Source organism: Carassius gibelio, chromosome A8, assembly GCF_023724105.1.
Source record: "Carassius gibelio isolate Cgi1373 ecotype wild population from Czech Republic chromosome A8, carGib1.2-hapl.c, whole genome shotgun sequence".
Lineage (NCBI taxonomy): Eukaryota > Metazoa > Chordata > Actinopteri > Cypriniformes > Cyprinidae > Carassius > Carassius gibelio.
In genome coordinates, this window is record NC_068378.1 from 18,410,830 (window position 1) to 18,426,263 (window position 15,434).

The 15,434-nt window shown below is 36.1% G+C and overlaps 1 protein-coding gene across 3 annotated transcripts; it reads right to left on the bottom strand.

The window, feature by feature from the left end:
• Positions 1-502: 502 nt before the first annotated feature.
• LOC128018749 (uncharacterized) lies at positions 503-14,309 on the bottom strand. Of its 3 annotated transcripts, XM_052604479.1 has the most exons (16): positions 14,124-14,309; positions 13,880-14,001; positions 13,667-13,758; positions 13,467-13,591; positions 13,243-13,331; positions 13,023-13,138; positions 5,427-5,543; positions 3,961-4,068; positions 3,763-3,800; positions 3,235-3,324; positions 2,981-3,058; positions 2,748-2,872; positions 2,482-2,540; positions 2,132-2,269; positions 1,928-1,956; positions 503-1,670 (listed from the first exon to the last, which is right to left on the bottom strand). In XM_052604479.1, the coding sequence occupies exons 2-16, from the start codon at positions 13,999-14,001 to the stop codon at positions 1,566-1,568; spliced, it is 1,431 nt and encodes a 476-aa protein (XP_052460439.1). In that variant the 5' UTR covers positions 14,124-14,309; the 3' UTR covers positions 503-1,565. The 3 variants fall into 3 exon arrangements, with proteins under 3 accessions (XP_052460439.1, XP_052460440.1, XP_052460441.1); XM_052604480.1 differs by lacking the exon at positions 5,427-5,543 and having other exon boundaries at positions 504-1,670; positions 14,124-14,306; XM_052604481.1 differs by lacking the exons at positions 3,961-4,068; positions 5,427-5,543 and having other exon boundaries at positions 505-1,670; positions 14,124-14,304.
• Positions 14,310-15,434: the final 1,125 nt, after the last annotated feature.

A 15,434-nucleotide genomic window follows, 5' to 3' on the forward strand; every position in this document is an offset into this window, starting at 1 on the left:
CTGTGGGAATCAAAAATGTTACAGAAAATCCCTTGGTTATTCAAATACTTCTGATCCTTTTTACCCTTTAATAGATGTACTTTATAGTTGTAAAACAGTGATTTTTATGAGTTATAGTTATTAATCAAACTAATTCTTGATTATTTGTTGTCAGCCAGACCGTCCAACAGTCTGATACTTCATGATAAAAACTGCATCCGCTTTTCAGCTGTATTTTATAGGTAAAAAAAAATGGACTTAAAAGTTAGTTTCAAAATGTACTGTGAGCACAAATACATGGTAGCTGAAAGAAAAAGAAAACTATTCAAGTTATAGAAAACCACAGACACACACACACATACACGTAAGCGCGAGTGCAAATTTGGCTTTGTCTGCAAGTGTCGTGACTCAACACTGTAATGCACTGTAAACACCAAGGGAAGATTCATAACCAGATATCCATAAGTTCAAAGTTCATGTAAGCACAGTTTCATTGTTTTACAAAAACAGTTAAGGTCTGAACTTTTATTTGAATTGTTGTCAATTAAGCATAAAAGTAAACAGGAAACAGTGTTTCCGCCAATCAATACATTTTTATTGTTGATGAATGCGAGACACATAAGGAAGTATAAAATATTATTCAAACTGTTCAGTTAATTTTTAATTATTTTTTATAGCAGTATTGCTTCATTTTAATTGCGTAACTGTTTTGGTGTCAAAACACTGAAACAAACACATCCTCAGTAACAATTTATGTGGTGATGAATGAATATTTGTATGGATATATCTAATTTATTATAAATAAAATATTTGGTGAACGTCGTTCCTTAACACACATTTGCAAGTATAAGTGTAATTCATTTGGAAGAGAAACCAAAATGAAGATTATCAATTAAGTATTTTTAACACCACTGTACTGCTTCACTTAACTTAAAATAATAAAAAAACATCTACAAATACATACAGATGCATATATACAAATTAATATTGCTCAGTAAATTATGTGATGTGTAAGAACAAAGTAAAAAAGGTGGAATCTTATGGCGAGTTCACTATTAACAATAACTATAAAGACAACAAAAATTTTAGCGTCCACAACAACGCACAATGACGTTCAGTTTATTATAAATGTGCACTGACATTTTGTGATCTGCCAATTAAAATAATCAAGCTCTTAAAATTTGAGTGGGTTTTGATTGGCTGTCAATATTTGTCATCGTTCATCAGCTGGAGAAAATCGATGTGAAAGTGATTCCAACGATATTGTCCATCTGTTTCGTTATCGTTATAACTGTGATGCGGACTTCTTTATTATACAATCAGAACAAAAACAAATGTAACTGTTCTTGTTATAGTTATTGTCAACCTTAGTGTGAACAGGCCACACAAATTTTAAATAAATAATCATAAAAAGCCGTTGAAAGATGATGTGCATAATTCAGCTACTTATCTGACTCCAATATAATTATTCTGAATAAAGTTGTTATTCATATGCCTTTAAAGGGTTACCGATGTGCTAGGGCTGTAAAAAGTTGCACCCATATTCGCTTAATCATACAAAAGTACCAAGAAAACAATCACTTCCTTCAACAATTTTTCATTTTGACCAAAGACACTCCTGTTATAAGAGCAGTTGTATACATTGCATTAAACACTGAAAAGATGATGAACATAAAAAACCATGGGGATTTCTGAAAATAAAAAAGAAAAGAGGTTTAATGTGTAATATTTAAGGTAATAATATCAGTGTGTATGCATGGTTATATTAGTGAGTTCCTAAGATGTTGTGGATGTTGAAGATGTTGATGGGTCTGGTGCCATAAAATATTTTTTTGAGCTGCTATACTCTGTAAAGTGTATGTTTTAGACAAATACATGTGTAATAAGCAGCTTGTGTGAATGTACACAAATATAAGATATACGATAAGAAAATGTAAAGTTCACTTACCCTCTTTTCCAGAATACGATTCTGATTTTCTGCAGACATACAAATGCAAACATTTTTTTTTTACTGTGAAAATCATGCATAAGAAAGTACACACAACTGTGCCTGGGTGGGACTGATAACATTCTTCATAAATCCATAAAGTCTATTAGGTTTGTGTGTTAATCTCACTAGTGCCTTGAGTCAGTTGGTACCAAAGATACTTACTTCTTGACTGGTATTTTCCCATCTGTTCAAAGTAAACTGAGCCGAGATAAAGCATGAACTCCCAAATAACAAAAACTCCCATTAATGATGGCACCCAGAGCTCTTCAAAGCGCCATATTTCAAAGAATATTGCAGTTGCTACAATAAAAAAACAAATTGGAAAAAAGAGGATTATAACCTAATGATTCATTATTATTTAAATCTGAATTAGCTTTGAATAAGTTTGCATGAGAATATTTACAACTACACCAATCTCCAAAATAATGGAAAGAGCAGTATATATACAATGAACAAAATCTTTACAAAATACTTGTTTGCACCATTAAAGAATGTGAAAAACTGAACCTTACTTGTAATGATAGAATTCATTAGGCCAATCGTTATGATGGAACAGAGCCAACACCTCCTTCTGTAAATCAACGGTTTTAGACCATTAAATTCAAAATGATAATTCGAAAGTTCTTACATGTAAGTGTCTAGATTCTTTCAAACTTAGTTCATTCAAATCTTTCTTGTTCTGGTTGAATGTGTGAGACTTTAGTAGACAAAACCTGTTTGGTTATTTCAGCAGTTCTGTCAGGTGACAGAGACACTGATATGTGTAGATTACACTCACAATTCATGGCTTGGTCCACAGTGAAGGAAAACGGTGAGAGTGTGCAGCAGGCTTGAAACCATGGCAGCCACTGTCAAAGCAGTAAACACAGTCTGCAATCTATCACACTCAAACACACACTCATACTGACACACAAACATACACAACAATGGAAACATTTATTAGATGTCAATTGTTGTCTTTAGCAAATAATCAGTTTAGTAGAAGTTCAGTCTAGTAGAAAAAAATCTTACTTTAATTAGTTTTATTAGTATGAAGATGACAGCAATAATTTTGGAGGCTGGTTCAAAGACAGACGCAATCATGGTGGCCTGTGAAGAGAGACATAATTTGCCAAATTCTTAAAGTATGTTACATTTTTGAATTAAGTGGTGCATTATGACAGCATGCATAACAGTTATCAAGATTTAAAACTCCCTGTCTTATTATATTAATGACTTAAACTGAATATATTTAGTGCATTCTGCAGTTTTTTTGGCACACTTACCATTTTCGACACTGGTCTAATGATCATCAGGAGAGAGGAGCCTCCAAGAAAACACAGTCGACTGAATAATAACAGTGCTAAAGCAAATCTCTAATGTGTGTATAGACAGACAGAAATACACATACAGATACAAACAAATAAATTAAAATATGTACAAACATGCAAAGTTAGAAAACAGATAATCATGGATGCATATTTTAATAACCAGAGCTTGTAGATTCAGTGGTTGAAAATGATATTCATGGAGACCAAAAAGTGGCAGAAATGCAAAATCAGTGAGAGAGGGGCATGCTAGAATGCAAAATCTAATTACATCAGTTTTTTGACTCGATTTACAATCTGGACAAGCTGATGTTAGTTGGTCAAAGTCAGAACCAATCTGAATATTTGAATTGACAGATTACATAGAAAATTGAATAGTGTATGAAGATTTCAAACTTTACAGCAGGTGTACGTTGCGTAGTTTTTTTAAATCTGTTTAGATTTTAAAAGTCGAGTAATGTAGCAGCATGAATATATTCTACATACCGTATATTGTGCACACTGAGGCGGCGATGCTGGTGCAACTTAAGAAAATGAAAAGAAAATTGTTATATGTAAAACACAAAATATATATATATATATTGCAAGTTAATACCACCCCTGCAGTTGTTACAGTTGATGTTTGAATTTGGTACGTTTTGTTTTTTAACTGGGTTTTTATTTTTATTTATTTTATTTTTTTACCTGTAACATATGAGTCTGCATTTGTAAATATTGTTGGGCTTGCAGTTGGGTTTTTTTGTGTACTTGTGGCTTCAGAGGTCCGTGATGCAGTCTGTGTCTGTGACATATCTGTTAGGAATATTAAAAGCATCAAAGAGCCGCAGTATTTCCTCAGCAGGGGTGCGTATGTGTGTGTGTGTATGTATGTATAAAAGTTTGTGAACCCTTTAGAAGAATCCCTCCATTTAAAATAATCAAATTTTGTTGCTTTGCAGCCTGAAATGTAGACGGATAGACTCACCTAAAGGATTATTAGGAACACCATATTTGACCCCATTTTGCGTTCAGAACTGCCTTAATTCTATGTGGCATTGATTCAACAAGGTGCTGAACGCATTCTTTAGAAATGTTGACCCATATTGATAGGATAGCATCTTGCAGTTGATGGAGATTTGTGGGATGCACATCCAGGGCACAAAGCTCCCATTCCACCACATCCCAAAGATGCTCTATTGGGTTGAGATCTGGTGACTGTAGGGGCCATTTTAGTACAATGAACTCATTGTCATGTTCTATAACCGATTAGCTTTGTGACATAGTGCATTATCCTGCTGGAAGTAGCCATCAGAGGATGGGTACACGGTGGTCATGGACATGGTCAGAAACAATGCTTAGGTAGGCCGTGGCATTTAAACGATGCCCAATTGTGAAAACATCATGATGGATCCATGTTCTCATTCTGTTTATGCCAAATTCTGACTCTACCATCTGAATATCTCAACAGAAATCGAGACTCATCAGACCAGGCAACATTTTTCCAGTCTTCAACTGTCCGATTTTGGTGAGCTCGTGCAAATTGTAGCTTCATTTTTTTTGTAGTGGAGATGAGTGGTACCCAGTGGGGTCTTCTGATGTTGTAGCCCATCCGCCTCAAGGTTGTGCGTGTTGTGGCTTCAGAAATGCTTAGCTGCATACCTCGGTTGTAACGAGTGGTTATTTCAGTCAAAGTTGCTTTTCTATCAGCTTGAATCAGTCGGCCCATTCTCCTCTGACCTCTAGCATCAACAAGGCATTTTCGCCCACAGGACTGCCGCATACTGGATATTTTTCCCTTTTCACACCATTCTTTGTAAACGCTAGAAATGGTTGTGCGTGAAAATCCCAGTAACTGAGCAGATTGTGAAATACTCAGACCGGCCCGTCTGGCACCAACAACCATGCCACGCTCAAAATTGCTTAAATCACCTTTCTTTCCCATTCTGACATTCAGTTTGGAGTTCAGGAGATTGTCTTGACCAGGACCACACCCCTAAATGCATTGAAGCAACTGCCATGTGATTGGTTGAATAGATAATTGCATTAATGAGAAACTGAACAGGTATTCCTTATAATCCTTTAGTTGAGTGTATGTATGTGTGTGTGTATGTGTGTGTATGTATATATATATATATATAGCCCTGCACCCCTATTATGTTTTTTTTTTTTACCTGTACAATATGATTCTATAGTTGATGCTGTTGTTAATATTGTTGGGCTTGCAGTTTGATTTTTTTGTATATTTGTGGCTTCAGAGGTCGGTGATACAGTCTGTGTCTGTAACATACCTGTGAGAAACATTAAAGCATCAAAGAGCCGCAGTATTTCCTCAGCAGGGGTATATATATATATATATATATATATATATATATATACTGTATATATATATATATATATATATACAGTATATATATATATATATATATATATATATATATATATATATATATATATATATATATATATATACTGTATATATATATATATATATATATATATATATATATATATACAGTGATGCCTAAACGTTTGTGAACCCTTTAGAAGAATCACCCCTCTTTAAAATAATCATTTAGTTGCCTTGTAGCCTGAAATAAAGCAGACCCATTTTTTGTTGTAACCAGCTGTATTTACTCAGTGCAACTTATAACATCCAAGGTTTTCTTTTTCTTTTTATTCAAGTTTTTTTCTTCCATGAATTTCTTCACTGATAAAATAGATATCATTAGAAATACAATAGCGAATGTAGATTCTACAGCGTCTAACACTTCAGTTTCATCCATCGCACCCAAAGATAAACTGCAGTGCTTTACAACTATAGGACAGGAAGAGCTAAATAAACTTATCACTGTATCTAAACCAACAACATGTTTATTAGATCCTGTACCCACTAAATTACTGAAAGAGTTGTTACCTGTAGCCGAAGAACCGCTTCTCAATATCATTAACTCGTCGTTATCTTTAGGTCACGTCCCAAAACCATTCAAGCTGGTGGTTATCAAGCCTCTTATTAAGAAACCAAAACTAGATCCTAGTGTAATGGCAAATTATAGGCCTATTTCAAATATTCCATTTATGTCAAAAATTTTAGAAAAAGTTGTGTCTGCTCAATTGAGCACCTTCCTGCATAAAAATGATCTGTATGAAGAATTTCCTGCTCCTTGCGTCAGATCAAGGCTGCATCTAATTTCTAGTCTTACTTGATCTTAGTGCTGCGTTTGACACCATAGATCATGACATACTCATAGATAGATTACAAAACTATACAGGTATTCAAGGGCAGGCTCTAAGATGGTTTAGATCCTACCTGTCCGATCGCTACCATTTTGTTTACTTAAATGGGGTGTCATCTCATTTATCATCAGTAAAATATGGAGTGCCACAAGGATCCGTACTAGGTCCCCTTCTATTTTCAATATACATGTTGCCCCTTGGTAATATTATTAGAAAATACGGAATTAGCTTCCACTGTTATGCTGATGATACTCAGCTATATATCTCAACGAGACCAGATGAAACTTCTCAATTATCTAAGCTAACAGAGTGTGTTAAAAATGTAAAAGATTGGATGACAACTAATTTTCTCCAATTAAATTTGGATAAGACGGAGATATTAATTATTTGACCAAAAAACACTACACAGAATCTTGTAGATTACAATTTGCAACTAGACGGATGTACTGTTACTTCCTCTACAGTCAGAAATCTGGGAGTCATATTAGACAGCAATTTGTCTTTTGAAAATCAATTGAATTTCCAATGTTACAAAAACTGCATTCTTCCATCTTAGAAACATTGCCAAGCTACATGTTATCTGTTTCTGATGCAGAAAAGCTAGTTCATGCATTCATGACCTCTAGACTGGTATATTGTAATGCACTTCTAGGTGGTTGTCCTGCTTCGTCAATAAACAAGCTACAGGTAGTCCAAAATGCAGCAGCTAGAGTCCTTACCAGGTCAAGAAAATATGATCATATTACCCCAATTTTACAGTCTCTACACTGGCTACCAATTAAGTTCCGTATCAGTTACAAATTATCATTACTTACTTACCTATAAGGCCCTCAATGGTTTAGCTCCTGCGTACCTAACTAGCCTTCTACCACGCTACAACCCATCACGCACCCTAAGGTCACAAAACGCTGGACTTTTGGTAGTTCCTAGGATAGCAAAGTCCACTAAAGGAGGTAGAGCTTTTTCACATTTGGCTCCCAAACTCTGGAATAGCCTTCCTGATAATGTTCGGGGTTCAGACACACTCTCTCTGTTTAAATCTAGATTAAAAACGCATCTCTTTCACCAAGCATTCGAATAATGTATCTCTTAAATTGTGAGTGTAGTTGCATCTTATCAAATGTGCATTTTTATTCATTAGCTTGGGTTAAACTAATTTTAGTTTGTTGGATCAGCAGCTATGCTAATGATGTCTCTATTTTGTTTCTATGTTTTGCCACGGACTAGGATTTACACAAGCTCCAGTCTGGACCCAGAACACCTGAGAAGAGATGATGCTGATCATCAGAGGACCTCAGATGATGCTAACCCTGAATCAACAAACAAAACTAACAATTATTGCTACATGTGTGACTGCATCATATAACAATTATTAATGAATAATATTAATAATGTTCATCATCTAGCTGACTACGTCTTGTATTAATTTTTTCTAAAAAATCCTGTCAAACGTGCACAAACTGACAGTCACCACCATAAGCTACTACTAAATATTGTAGAAACATTATTTTCTATAAAGTTACTTTGTAACGATTCGTATAGTAAAAAGCGCTATACAAAAAAACTTGAATTGAAAACTTGAATTGAATTGAACAAGTGAAAGACATAACACCATCATATCAGAAAAAAAATCTAAATCACTGAGAAAAAAGCATCATCCCCCTCCTAAAAATGACTGGTGACTCAATGAGTTGTAGACATCATTACAAACTGGTTGAAATAGCCTGGAGTAAACTGGTCAGAGAGGCGACCAAGAGGCCTACAGAAACTGAGCAGTTGCAGGAATTGATGACAAAGAGTGGTCATTGTGTATATGTGACAACAATATCACAAATTCTCCACAAATGTTGCCTTTATGGGAGGACTGCAAGAAAAAAGCGACTCCTCAAGATAGGCCATGCAGTCACGAGTGAGCTTTGCCAAAATGCACCTTGAAGATTTTGAGGCCAGATCAAAAAAGTTGTTGTAGTCAGATGAGACTAAAATTCATTTGGCCTCAACACCAAATGATATGTGAGAAATCCTATACAACTCACCATCCAAATAACAGCACTGCTACAGTAAAGCATGGAGGTGGTAATGTCCTGTTATGAGGGTGTTTCTCTGCAGCAGGGACTGGAACACTTGGAAGGATAGAAGGAAAAATGGATGGAATACCATCAAATTCTTGAGGAAAATCTGCTGCCCTCTGACAGAAAACTGTCAAAGGGCGAAGCGTTTATCTTCCAACATGACATTGACCCAAAACACAGCAAAAGCACACAGTCGTTGAAGGAGAAAAAGGTGAATGTCCTTGCATGACCTAGTCAGAGCCCAGACTTAAACCCCACTGAAAATCAGTGGAATGACTTGACTGCAGTCCACAAACACTCACAATAAAATTTAACTGAACTGTGGGCAAGTCTAGATGTGCAAAGTTGGTAGAGACAGAGCCATATCCCCACAGACTAAAGGCTGTAATTTAAGCAAAATTACCTTATACGGTATGTTAGTGTTATATCTTTCACTTGGATGTGACAGCTGGATAAAACAAAACATTGTGTGTCTTCAATTCAGACTGCAAAGCAATAAAATGTGATTATTTTAAAGGGGGTGCTTATTTTCTATACCCACTGTATTGCCCTCAAAAGATCATTTAAACCCATTATTGTGTTGAATAAGAAAAACATCAAACAGACATCACAAAAAGACCCAAAAGTAGACAAAGAGAACCCAATCAAACAAATGAGTCAAAAATGTTTATTTGTCTTTTCTTTATTGAGAAAAATGATCAGGTGTCACATATCTGTGTAGCAAAGGTATATAAATAACTTTGCTATTAGTATCAGCTGGTGGTGATCAGTCCTGCACAACAGTTCTTATCTGGGAATGTAGTGTCTTCCTTTCTCCAAAAATAACACTTCTCATTTAAACCAAAAAGTTATATATTGGACACATCTCTCCACAAAACATTTCCTCTGCCATTTCCACGTGATCTTTAGCAAACTTCAGAATCTGGGCAGCAGTGTACTGTATTTTTTGGGAGGGAGTGGCTTTCTTCTTGCAGTTACCCTGGGGTCCTTTGCAACCTCACAAACTATTACATGACTTGACTTTGTAGTGGCCTTTGCTGGTCGACCACTCCTGGGGAGGGTAGCAGAGGTCTTGGATTTCTTCTATTTGTACACAGTCTGTCTGACCGTGGATTTGTGGAGTCCAAAGTCTTTAGAGTTGGCTTTGTAACAGCAACTCTTTTTTCTGAGGTCCTCGGAGATCTCCTTTGTTTGTACCATGATACACTTCCACAAACATGATCAAACTTTGATAGATTCCTTTTCTCTAAATAAAACCGGGCAGGCAATGACACCTGATAGTCATCCAACTGATTGAAAACACCTATGCACAGATGGACTCATTTTCACCTTCAAATTAACAGCTAATCCTAGAGATTCACATACATTTGCCACTCACAGATATGTAATATTGTATTGGATACTTTCCAGAATAAATAAATGATGGTGAAAATTTGGTCTAATTTGTTTTATTGGGTTCTCTTTGTCTACTTTCAGGATTGTGAAAAAAAGAAAGGCAAATTTATGCAGAAATATAGAAAATTCTAAAATTCTGTCAACCTGTTAACTGTCACTCACGTTTTTGAAGATATACATGAATGTGCATGATACAAACCTAAATTTTAATAATTCATGACTGAAAACATTTTGTAACATGATTTTGATGTGCCATTTACATGGTAATGCAATGTCTGATTTTAAAATGGGTTTTGAAGGATGAATTTTGAGATTTTATGTTTTCAAGTGATATATAACTTCTGATGATTTCTAATATGTGATAGAGAAAAAGGCAACGAGGAAGTCTTTTTTTTAAACAAAGGTCAAAGCTCCTTTTGTAATGTAGATTTCTGAGGGTGCACTCTTGTCATAAATTCATCTATTACTTTTCCTACATAATTTTTAACAAAACATATTGGTAAAATATATTTGGGAGTCTTAGACCTTTCCAACGATATATAGTTTGTCAAGATTAGATTAGATTTGATTGTAATATAGTATAGTCAACGTAGGCGTCCCGTATACGGGACGGGGTGACATTTAACAGGTTAAAGGGGGGGTGAAATGCTCGTTTTCACTCAATATCCTGTTAATCTTGAGTACCTATAGAGTAGTACTGCATCCTTCATACCTCCAAAAAGCCTTTAGTTTTATTATATTCATAAGAGAAAGATAGTCTGTACCGATTTTTCCCGGAAAAACACGACCGGCTGGAGGCGTGACGTGTGGGCGGAGCTAAAGAATCACGAGCGCGAATAGGCTTTTGCGTTGAGCGCGTCTGGGAGCTGTGACATTACCGTGAGGACAAAACCAACCAAAACAAACCATGGCTAACAGTCAGATTCAGCGTATATTTATGATCCAGAATCAGATCCAGAGGCTGAAATTTAACAAAAGCAGCAGCAACAACAGCGTCTCTATGTGGTATGTACTGAAACTGTATATATTTGCTTAGCGGTTTTGGAAAATGACTAAGTTCCACTTTGTCGTCTTTTTTTTTTTTTTTAAGCTGTACATGTTGGAAAGTGCAGTTTGATGACAACATCGCATGTTGTTTACTTGATGTGCTTACGCGCCGATAGCTAAGTTAACAACACAGAGATATTTGAAGCAGTTTTACTCAGCGCATGCGATTCCAACACACGATCGTGACCCTTTTTCGTTGAGACTACATTATCCTTAAGAAATAAACGATGTGCAAATCCGGCGTCAAACTGGGCCTTGTTTGTAAAACAAGCATCTTCGAAATGCAGTGGAACAAACAAAAACACTTGCACAACTCGGTTGATGCTCTGTAAAAATAAACTCCATCCACTGGTCCCTTAATGCTGTTTTTCTTTTGGTAATCTGTGCAGGGTTGTCTTGCCCTGGCAACCAAAAACACACTCCTTTTGTGACATTTCGCGACGCTCTCGCTCTGATCAGTGAAGTCTGTTGTGCTCTCAGTGCTCTGCTATACGGGAACGTGCGCTCTTCCGGCAGAAGTGCCCTTAGGACCCATATAAGGAAATTCCGCTCCATCTAACATCACACAGAGCCATACTCGAAAAAAACTTTCTGAAACGTGTGACAAACTGGAAGGAGTATTTTTGGAACAGAAATACTACTTCAAACGTACAACTTAATTTTTGAAACTTTGTCCATGTTTAGCATGGGAATCCAACTCTTTAACAGTGTAAAAAACTCAGTATGCATGAAATAGCATTTCACCCCCCCCCTTTAAAATGATTCATAAATGTTGAAGCAGCACTGTACATATGTGTTTATATATATGTGTGTGTATATATATGTGTATACACACATATATATAAAAAGGGAAGTCGGAGAATATATACGGGGAATAATACACGGGGAATAATACACATCAGGGAAGTCGTGGCCTGACGGTTAGTGACTCAGACTCACAATCGAAAAGTTGTGAGTTCAAGCCTCGGGCCGGCAGGAACTGTAGGTGGGGGGAGTGCATGTACAGCTCTCCACCTTCAATACCACGACTTAGGTGCCCTTGAGCAAGGCACTGAACCCCCCCCCGCTGCTCCCCGGGCGCCACAGCATGTGTGCGTGCGTGGTCACCATACTTGGCTGAATGTCACTTTCACTTATTTTTATATATATAAAAAAACCTTTTTATTTTTATTTCCAGCAAATGTTGTTTTAACATAAAGAGTTGAACAACTGAGACACATGAGCAAGATTCACATTGTTGAACAGAAATGGAACAATGAGTCCATGAAAGAGAGCCACATTAGTGACCGAACTTCTTTGGTGTCCTTGTTAGTGTGCCTTCCTTCCATGCCGGAAAAACTGGCTCAAATTCAGCTCGGAGTAACTGAGTGGAGTAGAATTGGATTTATTAGGCATTAGGACTGCAGATGTGGCCAGAGCAATAAACTACACTGCCCGTAATACAAGACCCCTAAGACAGTGCTACAGATAGACAAGAAGGACAGCCGATCGTCCTTGCAGTGGCAAACCACAAGTAAGCATGTGTTCCTCCAGAACTGTTCAAGAACTTGCAAGTGCCTTGGTGGAAAGGTGAAGTAACATCTCACAGCAAGAACCTGTAAATCTAGTGCAGTCCTTTAGGATGCGATGCAATGTAGTACTTAAAACAGCTGGTGGCCACACAAGATACTCACTGTGACTTTTGATATTGACCCCCTTTGTTCAGGGACACATTATTAAATTTCTGTCAAATGCCTGTGAAATTTGTTGATTTTATATCTCAGTTGTTTACATTTTTATTTGTATTTTTATCTTAATATTTACAGGTTAAAGAAATTGCTGGACATAAACAGTTGAAAGTAAGAGGATGTTTATAAAAAAAAAATATTCAAATCTATTTAATTACACAATGTGGTGAATAATTAATCAAATAATCACAAATTAATTGCACATCAAATTTGCCCATGAAATTACCCTCAAAAGATCATTTATTCGAATCATTATTTAATTCAACATAAACTGTGGAACACATATTCTTACCTATTGGACTTGTTTGTGTACTGTGACTGGTGGATTCAGTGGATGGTGGAGCAGTCGTCGTGAGTATGATTGCCTTCCTTAGCCAAAATCTACCAAATATTTCAACGAATGCAGCTCTGAATAGAAATTTGAAGATCAGAATTACAAACTAAATGCAATTTAAGTGTAAAGATGTTAAAAAGGTTATTGTTCGTCTTATAAGGCTGCACAGTAAAACTACCTGAAGAAAAACAACCCAGTCTCTTCGGGGGTCCACAACACTTGAACTGCCGTTTTTTTTTGGTTATTATTATGAGCCACAACACGGCCCTGATAATATATCCATATCATAAACAGTGCAAGTCAGTTTAAGGAATTAATTGCTATAACATTCAATTTAATTTACAAAATAAATTATAAAGAATGGATTACTAATATGTGTAATGGGTGCAGGGCAGTACTCACATTACAGATGAGTTCGCTGTCCTGCAGGTTAATCAAATTAAATTTGCCAGCAGATTTACAAGTATCACACGCACGAGCGTCCAACATGAAACCTCTGAATTGAGTCGGATTAGCCGAAAGCGAGACTGTGGTCAAGTGAGAGATTTAGAATTGACACATCTGAAAAGCCACTATAGATTAAATAAAGTGAGAAAACATACCAGTAATGTTCCTTCCCCATAAAGAATCGGTCACTTCTATATATTCTGGTTCTATCTTGAAAGGGGCTTCTGTGTTTTGTGCTGGTAGACCACTGGAAAAATAATAATAATAATCCTGTGATGATTTATCCAGTAATTTAACTCACATTTGCGTTAATCCTAAACGACAACGCAGTGAAGTGCGAAATAAAAAATACGGGAAATTCCACATACCTGTGTTGGAAATTCATTCCTTGACATTGACTCTCCAATAAAGATCCATCGCTGTAGCAGGTGATGGACTCCAGCATGGTAAATCCAAATAAAAGGAAAAGTACACCGCACGAATTGTACATCTAAATTGGCCAAAAACAACGAAAACAATCACAGAAATGTAAAATACAAACGTTTGATCATGTTGTTAGATTCTTATGAAGTTTAATGGTTAAATTGCCATTAAGATATGACAGTAGCTTACGTTGTTGTGTGCTTTGCTGATCAAAGAGAGGAATAAAACCTTGTCTTGTTGTCAGTCGACTCTATACATTGCCCTTTGGCTCAACTTTAAATTAGCTGAAGGCCCTCTTTTGGCCAATCCAGGTATTACGATAAAATAATAATAGTAGGTGTAATAGCAAATAGCAACTTTTATTCTGGGTTAATAATTGTCCTGCCTCCGTCAAAACATGACGTGCACAAGGAAGTACACCTTACTGGATAACTGATGATCACAGTTCTTTATAAGTATAAAGTAGTCATGAAGCCACAGATCAACAACAATGATACAGGGCCAATACTTCCTTCTCTAACTAAAGTTTTTTGGGTTAAATACAAGTGAGTATGTTGTAACTCTCTAGGCTGAATGTGAGAAAAAGTTAGTTCTGCAAAAATCTGTCCTAAATTCTAAGTTCATGTCGCAGTCCTATTTAATGAATATTACAGTCCAACATTCTCTGATAAAAGAAAGCTGAAGACTTTTAGGTTCAGTTCATCAAGTTTGTGTAAACTCAGATTTTTTACAATACAAAAATCAGCACACCAGAACCAGAATCCAAAACAGAATGTGTAACATTATTTGCCATCTAGAAGACAGCCCTGCATCTTGAAGAAAATCTATGATGATTTGCCCAAAATTCAATTCAGATCAGTTTTAATTGTATAGCACTTTTTACGATACATATCATTGCAAAGCAACTTTACAGAAAATTAAAGTTTCTATAATATTTAGTAGTAGCTGATAAGTGGTGACTGTCAGAATGTCATAAAAATCAATTAAAGTGTTAATCAGACAGACAACGAACACTATTAACAGCAATTATTATGATGCAATCAAACCTGTAGCAAAATTTGGTAGTTCTGTTTGTTTTTTCAGTGTTGGCATCTGAGGTCATCATCTCTTCTCAGGTGTTCTGGATCCAGACTGAAGTGGCAAAATAGACAAACAAATAGAGACATATTGTAGCTGCAGTTCCAACCAAGTAAAATTCATTTGTTTAACTCGAGCTAAAGAATAATAATGTGCATTTGATCCGATACAAATGCGGTACAAGATTGTGAGATGCATTATTTGAATGCTTGGCCAAAGAGATGTGTCTTTACTCTAGATTTAAACAGAAAGATCGTGTCTGAACCCCTGAACATTGTCAGGAAGGCTATTCCAGATTTTGGGAGCCAAATTCGAAAAAGCTCTACCTCCTTTAGGGGGCATTGCTATCCTACTATCATACTGAATTTTGTGCAGTGACCTGTGGGGGCAAAATTAACTTACTTACAGAACTGAATATTCCAC

Excerpts from the sequence above, each read along its gene's own strand:
- LOC128018749 (XM_052604479.1), bottom strand. The coding sequence starts at position 14,001 with ATGTACAATTCGTGCGGTGTACTTTTCCTTTTATTTGGATTTACCATG. Across the intron at positions 13,759-13,879 it reads GGAATGAATTTCCAACACAG|TGGTCTACCAGCACAAAACA; the intron begins GTATGTGGAATT and ends TTATTTTTCCAG. Across the intron at positions 1,957-2,131 it reads GGGAAAATACCAGTCAAGAA|AAAATCAGAATCGTATTCTG; the intron begins GTAAGTATCTTT and ends GTATGTCTGCAG.